Source organism: Acipenser ruthenus, chromosome 8, assembly GCF_902713425.1.
Source record: "Acipenser ruthenus chromosome 8, fAciRut3.2 maternal haplotype, whole genome shotgun sequence".
Classification (NCBI taxonomy): Eukaryota; Metazoa; Chordata; class Actinopteri; order Acipenseriformes; family Acipenseridae; genus Acipenser; species Acipenser ruthenus.
Window position 1 is genome coordinate 6,464,793 of NC_081196.1, and position 12,631 is coordinate 6,477,423.

Genomic DNA, 12,631 nt, shown 5'->3' on the forward strand with positions numbered 1-12,631 from the left:
AAGGAATAACATACTTTCTTCCTTTAATCCATTTACACATGTCTGGGAACCAAAATGCAAAAATCGGTATCCTGTGATAATTAGGGTTTATTTATTTATTTATTTATTTTTAAGCATATATACTGTTACACTGGATTTAATATGCTGTCAAGCTAGTTGTCTTTTTAGTTATAAAATGACATACAGAGGCTTTTGCTTTATTACGGATTGAGTTGGAGAATGAACAGAAAATGTTTTAATTAATTATACTGAAATGGTATACAACTAGAATGAAAGTGCTCCGTTTTTTCAGGATATTCTAAAAGCTGTTTCTTTTTTTCTTTTTTCACTTCTGCTTCAAAATCAGGCTAAAGGGGCTGCCAGGCTTATCATGGTCTTGACAGCAAAATACAATTTGCTCTATTTTTGAGAAGGGAAAATGAAACTGTTTGTCTTATGAAACTTGTAACAAACGACTCAGGATTTTTGAGGACCCAAATGTGCGCCCTAGGCATCTGTTACCATTTTTTGTAAGTTTTGTTTTCCTTTCACAAAAAAAAAATACCTTGGTAAATTTGGCTCCACAGTCATTTAAGATATTTATAAATGTTGCTTGGCTTGATTTGATCACTTCCCTTTAGATTAACCTTATATATCTACCAGAAGACAATAATGTACACTAATAAAATATCTTATGAACCAGTATTTGGGCAGTAACTGATTATATGCACACTTCAGCTTGCTCTACATATTAAAAAAAAAAAAAAAAAAAAACATTTTAGGAGCCACTTAAAAACTCTGAATTTTACTTTCATGACGTTCATGGTTTTCAAAAGTACATAAACAAGGCTTAGTGAGGTAAACACAATATATGGAGGAATGCTTTTGCAGTACAATCCTGCACATTAAAGGGAAATCCCATGCATTGTCGGTTTGTGTTGACCATCGGTTACTCAAGGTCATACATTACGTGAAGCAGACCCTTCTTACACTCTGCAGTGGCTTGCTCTGATTACATCTAGAATGACTTGAAATCCAGTTCAGATGCTGTATATGTTTAGAATATATTTACACAGGGTTGCCCTTGTAGCTTGCTCTGGAATCTTGAGCCCCTAGAAGGGGTCTGTATCTTCCTTAACAAGCACCGCAGGATGTGTGATGACTTTAAAACAAATGTGACCTTGGTTTTATGGAAAGTACATCTATATACATTGCACCTCACAAGGTAGAAAAATAACTTTTAGGCTACAGATGAGTGTGATACAAACACATTCAACCAACACTACTATCAAACACAGTCTAAGCCAAAGAACCAAGCTGTCATTTTACTTCTGCATGCCTTTTTTTAGGAGAAATAAATTAACTAAAGATAGGGAATATGTGATGGACATTTCAAATGCCATTTGTGTGAAGGATCAAAGTGAGAGAGAGAGAGAGAGAGAGAGAGAGAGAGAGAGAGAGAGAGAGAGAGAGAGAGAGAGAGAGAGAGAGAGAGAGAGAAAGATAATGACTGGCAATTATTACAAGCTACTTTTTCCAAATTCTTATCTTTAATTTGGAAGGTTATGAAAACTCATGAATCTGTCCATTTGCCTGACTGCTATTTATACACCCTTTACCTTGTGTATTATCTAACAGGGATGTCTCGTGTGCTTCTATATATCATAGTACATGATAAAACTGCAGCAGAGGATAAAATGACATGATAATGTACTCCTCGCAGACTGCAATACTTTAGAAAGAAGCTTTAAGTATAAGAAAGATGTGTGCCTACAATCTGTGAATCAAAGAACAGAACACATGGACAAGAATATGTTTATTTGGTACAGCCATGATGGTATCTATTAAAACTGATTGATTAGCTGTGTTTTCTTGACAAAGCTGTACTGTATGGCAGAATTAGAAAGCTATAGCAATTGATTTCCCTTCAGCTGCTGTTGCCATTTGCAAAGAACTTCCTCAAGAGGATAGCATTTGCTATCACCAATGCTTATGTAAACTTTCAGCTCTGTGGTATTCAAACTGAAACCCCTAGATTAATCTATATGGTAATTTAGGCTAGGGGCTGATCTCTCCCCTTTCTGCGCTGCCTGCAACAATTAAAATCACCAAAATCGGTAGTTTGTCAAAGAGTGGGAGTGAGAAAACTTAACCTAACTGCCTGAGTGCCAAACTGCAGTAACCTTTCTTCTACTGCCAGTAAGAGGGGAAATTAGGAGATGAAACGATTTGTCCTGGTAAGAAGGGTACGAACAATCTAATTCCATTCTGCTCCTTTGTTATCAGTGCTGCCTAAGAAAACAAATCATGTTATTCCCCTGGCAGCCTGTCTTGACTTTTCATTGTAGCAGATCTGACCAAGTCTGGCTTTGCTTTTCTGTAATACTAGTCAGGTTCATGTACCTGGGCAGACTGGAAGCAGATACCAAACCCAGTGCACAGCTGCAAGCAGGCAAATGTGGAAGTGCGTGATATTCATGCGCTTCAGGTTACAGGAAATTGAACAACAATACACACTGGAAAACCGACTTTAAAGCTGGGTCTCCGTTAAACGCTTTCATCATGGTACGCAAAGGTAAAACAATAAACTCAGAATTTATTTTTCAGTTTAGTAATCTGGGCTGTACGTCAGTATTCTCACATGACAAGTCACTGGTTGATTTTCAAGGTGTTTCATTAAACACAAATGAAACACCTGGCAAATAGTGCATGAAGGTATGAAAGTTCCTACTGCCAAACCATTATTAAAATCCCTAATTGTTCACCTTCATATCTCATTCAACAGTCTGTAAAATCCAAGTGTACACTCTCAGTTGTGGTGCATTGCCTTCATAATGGAGGCTTTGCTGGTTCATCTTTAAGCAGCTTCACTGGGTACTGGAAAGTTTATTGCACCCTGCCTTCCACAGACAGGGCTGACATCACTGATTGCAATGATCCCCTTGACTTGGTATGATCGAGGAAGTAAACTCAACATGCTGACCCTACAATACTGGATTGTAATTCAACCTGTGACACAAGGATGAAACCTTGTAACCCATCTTTCTGAAAACCGGCATTCTGTTTGGCTTTAAAACCTAGATGCAAAAATGACACTTTGATAGCATCTGTACAAACTCTTTCCCTTTTGTTGACATACTGAATCACCAATAAATATTTGAAAGGAGGTATGACTGCAGTGTACAGAAATGAAAAAGAAAATGTAAAGTTTTTTTTTTTTTGCATGCACACAAAAGGTTTAAATCGATTAAAAAATAATTTATATCAGGACGACAGACCACATTCAAACCAATAACAATAAAGAAAAACACTGTATTTTAAATCAACACAAAATACATTCAAATCATACCAAAACACACAAAACAATACATTAAATCATCCGTTCTCAAACCCCAAAACAATACAGTATTTACAAATCATTCACCCGTGCTGAATAAACACACTACATTTATTTACATGCAGGGCTTTGTCCTGCCCCCCCCCCCCCATTAGGTGTAGGGTTTTTCTTCTGCCCTGCCACAATGATATTAAGATTTCCCCCCCTGTGTTTTGTTATCATTTCTCACATGCAAACTGGGAGCACAAAGGTCTACCTATACACACTTATGGGCTGCTGTAACCAGAAAACACAGCACAATAAAGTCTGGGGGAATAAACTCTCTTTCTATTGGCTCTTCTAGCACAGCAGACAGCACCACGATCGATCCTCAGTCATTATCTCGATGTTGCCACCCCACTGGAAAGAGGTCATTTATTCATGCATATATTTGTATATTACTCTGTTGCATGACAGGCTATACATGTTTGCAAACAAAACCACCCTTGTTCAACAACCCCAGCAATCCATTTCTGTTCAAACATTGTTTAAGCGTGCCTGCACTATTGTGATGCTGCAAGTAAATGTTGTTAATATGTCTAAATTCCTTTCTTAGTAGAATTAAAATGTGAAATGACATGGAGACATCCAAAACAAGGTGCTTTCTAATTACTTCTCACCTAAAGCTCTAGCAAACACTAAATCTATGTTTACCTCCGACTGGAAAAAAAAAAAACTATTTAACATCAATGTAATATATTGCATGCCAGAGGCACTGGGAATCAAATTCAACTAGAAGGAATTGTCTAGAAGGAATTTCGAAATACCTGTAAATATACAGCAGTGTTCAAAAAGTTTGGAAATAACAAATGATTCACAGCAAGACTAGGGAAGGGGATTGGACTGCCCATATTTCCTCACTCAGACCTCTTACTTACTAAATACCGTAGTATATCTGAATAGATAATCATCTCCTCTTTAAAACTATGCTAAATATTTCAATGAGCAAGACATCTCACTAGTAGAATAGCACCTCAAAATGTTCTCCTCTTTCTAGGAAAGCAGCACAGCTGGGGATGGGGAGCTTGCTGTAGGAGAACTTCCCTACTTGCTAAGGACATACAAAAAAAAATGTGGCAAGATTTTAGGGCACTTCATCACTTGGATACCTCACATTAGTAGAAAATAAAGAGATAACACAAACAAGACTGACGACACTCCATACCTTCGCCTGGGCCTTTACCTCTTCTGTCAGGTAACCCTGTGTCCCCCGATGGCGACAGCGTCATGTCCGTGGGCCCTGGCAGACTGTTGTCTCTGTCCTCTGTCAGCTGATACATCTGCCTCTGCATTGGCTGCAAATGCCAGTTCAGGCCAAACAGGTGCATGGCTGTGATGGAGATAAAAAAAAAAGGTTGTTGTGATTAACTGGTCATATACTGTGATCCACTGGTCATGGATTTCCAGCCTTTTAATGTATTCTGTAATGTAACAGTTTTTTAATTTTGTAATTGTGCTTGTCATACAATATATATATATATATATATATATATATATATATATATATATATATATATATATATATATATATAGGCCTTCTGGTTTTATTAATTTTATTTTTCGGTGGTTATTTTTAGCTATTTTCGAGATACCCCGAAATCTGTTTTTTTTTCAGGGCTTTCGCTTCTTTTTATACTGTATGAAATTATTGCTTTCGGTTACTTTCCAAAATGTTTGGCAGTTTTTTTCTGTCACAATATGTATAGTAACTCGACAGTACTTACACACTTAAATTGTACCTTCTTTCCTTTGCTGTCTTCCTCAAGGAAATCCTTATAGTCACGGGCACATTGTTCTGGGTTTTTTGTGTGCCTAGGATTTTTTTAAAACCTCCCTATCTAACTGCAATAGAGATTTAAATCCTGCAAACAAGTCTCCATTCCTAACTGTAATCTTGTTTAAAATCTTGCAAGCGGAGTCTCCAATAGAAATGTAGGAATTTGCTGCCACTCAGTAGTTGGGGTGGGTTTAAAGTATTCAGGTCAAACAAATGATAGATACAAGTCAGGAAAGAGGGACGTTGCCCAACTGCACTGGGAAAGGTAGTTTGTTTTAGTTTTTTTTTTTTTTAAAGAGAAAGGGGTGAATTGAGTAACCATTCCCAGTGTTTTTCCGGTGTGTTTATTGGCTATACACCGATTTAAATTTTTTTGTATCGTTTTATCGATTTTTATCAGTCAAAACCAAAAATCAGAAGCCCTAAATATATTATATATATTAAGGTGTTTGCTTGCGACTGCTGCTCTAGGGTATTAGTCTCAAAGAGTATTGTTCTGGGTGATTAAATAAATTATTGTGTAAAAAAAAAGAAGTGCATGCTAGAGGACAGTCTTTTTGCACGAATAGTATGCATGTTTGTATGCAGGAGTTATGTATTGCTGTTTTTTTTGTAAATTACATTTTACAAAAAACTTGTTCACTCAGCAGCTTGGTTGTAAAACATTAACAGCTTATTTTTCTTTTTAGAAAATAAAAAAAAGCAAAATTAGCAATGGACCAAAAGGGTTAAGTATCACTCACTGTGTGATTCAAAGAATCCCTGTGAATGACTTACAGAATGTGGATGGTTTTTAATGTACCAGATGGAGAGTGAAAAAAGCACTAAAACCTTAAATGCTGACACGTAAAGAGGGAAAGGCTTGCCTGTTGCTGCAGAGGTCATCTGTTAAACTGCTGAGCCCCCCATAGTTTTTAAATAGTGGATGAGCAGGATGGCAGACACTTAACTGCTCTGGAACACAAAGGTGCGTTGACCTATAAGAACCCTTTTTGTGCTAATCACTGTCACCTTATCAATTCACACCACAGCTGGACAGATAAAGAAAGTTACAGTCAGCAACAAAAAAAGAAAACATAAAAAAGGAATGAATGTTAAAAGGAAAAAAAAAATCACACCACGATAATTCACAAGATCAACAAAACGAATGCCCTATGGGACAGATTGATGGAGAGAGGGACGGGGGGGGGAAGAGATGACCGTGATAGATCGCTAAGAAGAAAAAAGACAAGGCGAGCTTAGTGAAGCGTAAGCCGCCCTGAAAACCAGCAGTCAGCGGAAAAACGGAGAAACACATTACAGCTCTTTCATTAGCTTGTTGGTTCTTCTTTGCTCTCTAATAAATAACCAGGCAAATCAATTATGACGTGTGAAATTAAGGTCTCGATTAAAAGACTCGGGCCAAGGCTACTAGATTGCATGGGTTTGCTTCAGGGCCCAGTGATTTATATTTCTATATTGTATCAATTTATTTATTTTCTTGTATGGTTGTCCCCTATTCTTTTAGATTTTTATGATACTATAGTGTTTTTTTTGTTCTTTTTTTTCTTACTGGGACCAGCTTCTACTTAAAAGACCTTTCATGTACGGATTAATTAAGCTTAATATGACTATAACAATTGTATCTTTCGGAAGCCAAATTAGCAGCAGGATATAAGTGCGCAATCTGTGGTTTTAAAGTCTTGGGCTGTCATGTTTGAAAAGGTGTTGAATTGCCAGAAATATGTTATTAGTTGTATAATTGTATTATCTTAAATGTGTCACTTCAATACCAAGAATATGTTTTGAGCTACAGAGACACTGCCTCCCCACTGAAACCTGCTTGTCACCCCCCTCTGCTACTAACTAGAGCAGTAATAGTACAATATGTACAAGTTCATTTGTAACTTTTTGCAGCGTAGCCTATTTCATATGAAACACCATAACATCTTTGGCTAAATTTACTCCAATTCGTCAGTAGCACAATTTTGTAGTCCTGAATCTGAAGGTATTTGAACACCACTAAAATATCAATTTTCTTACACAAAAAATATTATACAAATTCACATTTTATTTGAATACTGAGCTTGTAGTAACACATATAATAGGTAGTGCATTATCTAATTTCTACAAAGTGTCTTACTCCATCTTTATTTTATGTGCCTGTGTGTCAGTGGCTTTGTTTGTGTTTGGGTCCATAGTCGATATTTTTGCCGCCTTTTTTTTTTTTTTATTTAGTTGTCACCAATGGTTTTTACCCTCGTTTTTCTCCCCAATTTGGAATGCCCAATTATTATTTGTATCCTGATTCACCACTGCAACCCCCTGGCGACTAGGGAAACGGAGGCTGGAACACTTGTCCTCCGAAACGTGTTCCTGCCAATCCGTCATTTTTCACACTGCGGATCCACAGTGAGGCCACCAGACCTATAGTGCCGGAGGACAACACAGATCTGATGGCTCCACTGCAGAACCGCAGGTGCCCTATCGGCCACAGGGGTCGCTGGTGCGCGGTGAACCGTGGATTCCCCTGCCGACCTAAGCCCTCCCTACCCGGGCGTCGCTCGGCCAATTGTACGCCACCCCCTAGGAACCCCCGGTCACGGTCGGCAATGACATAACCTGTGATCTCCAGGCTATAGGGCGCATCCTGCATTCCACGCGGAGCGCCTTTATTGGATGCGCCACTCGGGAACCAATTTTTAGTCTTCTTAAAGAAGTAGCTTATAGTAAACGTTCCTAATGCTCTTTTCATTTCATCAAGAGGACTACTGATTAATTCAGAGAGTTGTGGGAGTTGTTCTACATCCCTGCTGCAATCTGGCTCATGCTGTGTCTCAATCAACAAAAATATAGCTAAACAGAATAAACAGAAATGTTCCTTGCGGAAGTGAAACCTTCACTCAGGCGTGGCTGTTTGTTATTGTGTTGGCTCACGAACCTGGATGAGACCCAGTTACATGGTTTCACACTATGCGGGACTGTGACCCAAATAGCCAGGACCCGGGTCTGGACCCGGGTAGGAGTGCCAGTGTGAAAGGAGCCTTAGCTTGTCTATCTGTAGTCTGAACTACACCACTGCTGCCAATAGAAAATAGAACCAGAACGGCTTGACTACACCACTGTTATCAAACCAGAAATAAACAACTAAAACATTTAATTGAGGGGCTTGAATGATGCATTAAGTTGTACATTATTCATTTTAGTTTAATCCCATTGATAAAAAAATTACGCTAATGACGATTTGGAGTAAATAGCTCTGAAAATCTAGCGCTTTACTGAGTATATTATACTCTTACTGGAGAAAACCCTAATGGTTGTGTCCCTATGATACAGGGCTTATTCTTTCAAAGGCACCCCTCTTTGTAATGCTAACAGGGCTTGGTTCTTCTTTTCCCCCAAAATGCCACTTCCATTGTCATTAAAAAACAGAGCATGCAGCATGACCTGTGAACTACGGCTCCCAAGTCACAACTAGCATTGTAATGAGAGAGGACTGTGCTGTGCTGTAATGAGAGAGGGCTGTGTTGGGCTGCGTTGTGCAGGAGTTATTACCGTCAGAGAGTGAAAATCGTTCAGAAAGAAAAGCGTTGGATTTATGATGGAATCCATTAAGGCTTGATCGCATACAGTTCAGAAAGAGGCTCTACCAGGGCAAGCCATACTGCTGCTCAGTATTAAAGAAGAAAACCATTCAAGCAACTTCAGCCAACCTACAGAATCAAACCTGTTTTAATAAATGTAATGCATTTTTGTCTTCCCATGGACAGTCTTTCATTAGTTACCCATGTACCGGTTTGCTACACTCTTTTAATTCTTCCATTCAGATATTGCCAATGATCTGTGTTGAAATTATGAGGCCTTTCATATTGTAGCAATAAAGGATGGAAGCAATTTCCTAGAGCTTAGTAAATCAATAGTCATTTTGAAAATGCCTTTAAATGAATCCCAGATCTGATTCAATGGGAAGTGGTTTCTCTCACTTCAATGCAGAGGGTAGAGCTGTTTTTTGGAAAGGAATGGAAAAATGATAAATCACTGAGAGCAAGGAGATGTAAAAGCCAGAGAAACACGGATGCAATTAAAGGTGGGGTTATAAAAAATAAATTAGCCCTTCCTTCCTTATTGCAGTCATGTATCAAGTTTGTAACCTGATTGGCATACTGACATCAATGAAAGGGAATGCTGACTTTTAGAAACACATATATTGATGTAAATTTTGATAGTTGTATTATGTAGTGAGAAAGACAGATATAGGTGAAGCAAGTGTACAGGAACTACAGCCTGGTACATTATCAAGAACACACAAGTCATTTTTTTTATTGTTGATGGCAATAATAATTGTCTCAGTCCACAAAATTAAAGACTTCACTCGAAAGTTCATTCATTCTGCTTAGCTGCCACTGGCTGGACAGGGTGAGTCTGCAAACATGTGGCTAATTAATACCTGTTAGTCACTTGAATGGATGAGCAGTGAGTACAATGCTCTCCATTTCCTGCCTCATTATACACACTCGCATGCACAGCTCTCTAACCACAGCCATGGACTAACCTGTCAACCCCCAGAGGAATGGAAACTCCCTACAGACTCAACAGCATCAACCGCCACCACCATGACTTTTTTCTTTTGCTTAGTGGGTAATTATCCATTTCTGAAACTATTTAGCAGTCCTATCTTATCTAGGAGTTAATGTTAAAAGCAGGCCATGTGTTAAGCTGTCACATTAGCTAAACATGCACATTGAGCACTGGAATACCAATAGGAGGTCATCTTCCAGGGGCTACTTTTTGAAGGAGCACAGATGGCATTTTAGGACTAAACTGACATCACATAGAGTTTGCTTTATTACTCTTACTTGATAAAAGGTCCTAATACCACAGGTGATTCACAATAGTCAAGCCAAAGTCTTTCCTAAGGGGCAAACAAACCATGCTATGTTAAAAGGATTTAGAGCATACGTGTATGCATTTAAAAATATTTGTACAGAAGAACCTGTGATTTAAAGTTGTTCAAGTTACTTTTATTGTATATTTAATGAGGAACAAACCATCAGAGGTGGTGATTTTGGTTGGTTTAACATGAACGCTTTGACCTTGTAAAGATGGACCACCACTTTGCAGGCTCCTAAAAAGTCTCACACTTTCAAATGCTATAAAACAGATCCATTTCAAGAGAAGCATGTGGCGAGCCAAAACATCAATCAGGAGGGTTCATTAGCAAACGCAGTCAGAGATTTCAATTATGTTACTCAATAATGAATTGCACTCGAAGAATATATTTTTTCATCAACGTCTAATTAAATACAGGCCTTATTTCTGATTAGAACTCAGGATCTTGTGGCGAGATTCATTGTTGAACGTGTTTACCTCAGGTGCAAAGGGAGATAATTTGAATTGTAATAATTCATATTTTTTTGAAGAAGTAATTACCCATGGTAATTAAGCTGCATCAGCCTGGTGGACAACTCTGGCACACTGCCAGGTCAAAAATACCTTAAGAGATAAAAAGTGCCCAGATTCCGAACACACATCAAGCCAACTGCATCACTTTGGAGCAACTTGTTTACACATGGCTGAATGAGAAACAATGTACAAACTGCTCTTGTATTAGATTTTTTTCCCCATTAATATAACAAGCCTAAGCTACATCTACATGGAGAAATGGGGTACCCTACAGGCTGATTTACCATCACAGATACAAATTAAATAAATTCAAGTTGTATAATATTTTATCTGACAGTGCCCGAACTATCAGTGGCTTGGGGCTAAGCCATTTAAACCTCTGGGCAGCAAATGGAGGAATCTAGCAAAATGCAGTTTCACAACCAACTTGATGTATGACTTCCCACCCCGAAAGACAGACTCCCCTCACTGTACTGTAAACCCTTAGAGTTAAAGAAGACACGACATTTAGTAATTCATTTAGCTATCTTTCATTAAGCATTACTGTATGTGATGGAATGCATTGAGGTGATGTAGGGAATATACATTCGTCTGGTGCCATTACATAAATGTTACATCAATGCAGATGTTATATATTGAGGCTACAAAAACTAAGTGTAGCATATACCCTCTAGGTCAGGACATAGGGAAAAAACCTGTGGTCACTCTACATGGGTATTCTCTGCATACGAAAAGAAAAGGACTGAAGGAAATTACATGTTAAATCTGGAATGATAACCTACAGTTATTGTTTTAAAGTTGCCTTCATTTTATTAGAGCCTTTGCCAGTACTAGTCAATTGGTCTCGTCACTTTAACTATCAGACTAGTGAGTTTACTGTTTATTGAAAGTGACAACAAATTAGAAAGGGAGGAAAGAAGATGCTGTATGACACCTCATTTGGGCTAGAAAAAAAAAAAACATGTTGATATTGTGACAAAATTAGCTTTACTATTGTAATACCACAAATAATATACAGTGCTCCCCTTTTACAATGCTGTAGTCGGGAGCCTTAGTCAAACATTCAAATCCTAAAAGGTTAGACAATGTTGACCCAGGGGACTTTTTTGACCTGAAAAAAGAAACAAGGACCAGGGGTCACAAATGGAGATTAGATAAAGGGGCATTCAGAACAGAAAATAGGAGGCACTTTTTTACACAGAGAATTGTGAGGGTCTGGAACCAACTCCCCAGTAATGTTGTTGAATCGGACACCCTGGGATCCTCCAAGAAGCTGCTTGATGAGATTCTGGGATCAATAAGCTACTAACAACCAAAACAAGCAAGATGGGCTGAATGGCCTCCTCTCGTTTGTAAACTTTCTCATGTTCTTATGTTCTTAAGAGGCAGTGCTTTTTGCGTTCTGCCTCATAACAAGAATACTAGTGTTAGTTTAGTGGCATTATGGGGAAAATGGGAGCCATGAAAAGGGGAAGCACAGTATCTCTTAAAGGCAAAATCAAATCTGAGTTGTGTACATACAATACATTTATGTGTTCTTGGCTTCCCAGAATGTGAGAAAGGCTTACCAATGAAGTACGCCAGCAGGATGACCAGCGTGACAGAGATGATAATGGCACTCAGGGCAGCACATTTCCAGGTGCAGTACTTGTAGGGCTTCTTCAGGTTGAAGGCAGGTCGGGGGAAGGTGCTCCGGGGGAGTGGGCGGGGTGGGGGGGAGTACACAGTGCTAGATGTCAGGGGGTACCCCGGGGACGTCGTGCAAAAGAGAGGTGACGTGCCCCCGGGCTTGAACAGGAAGTGCCTGCAAAATACACGCCGTTACAAAACAATTTGTTAAAGTGATATGCCTGTTTGTCTGGGTGGCTCTTAATTGTATATCCCCTTTACTGACCAATGCAGTAACATTTTCTTTGTTTAATGAAGGCATGGTGATTGCTATTGAGAGCTCTTAAATACTTAAATACCACACAGTGCAGTTCCTAATGACAGCCTGTCCCCAGGAAATGCCTGGTTCGGGCTACAATAGCACAGGTATTTCTTTTTTACCACTACAAGTAAGAGGAGCTGTTAAGTTTACAAAATGTACTGACCCTTTTAACACACCACCTCCATTA

General features: G+C 38.7%; 1 protein-coding gene across 15 annotated transcripts in view; it reads right to left on the reverse strand.

Annotated features, from left to right (window-relative positions):
* Positions 1-12,631, reverse strand: part of LOC117405505 (teneurin-4) — a 187,493-nt gene that overhangs the window by 71,209 nt on the left and 103,653 nt on the right. For 14 of the 15 annotated variants that reach the window (XM_059028289.1, XM_059028299.1, XM_059028304.1 and 11 more), the window contains 2 exons: positions 12,083-12,318; positions 4,521-4,685 (listed from right to left, as the gene is read on the reverse strand). In XM_059028289.1, coding sequence (XP_058884272.1) covers positions 4,521-4,685; positions 12,083-12,318 — 401 coding nt within the window. The remainder of the gene's footprint in view (positions 1-4,520; positions 4,686-12,082; positions 12,319-12,631) is intronic. The other variant, XM_059028290.1, reaches the window with a different exon arrangement.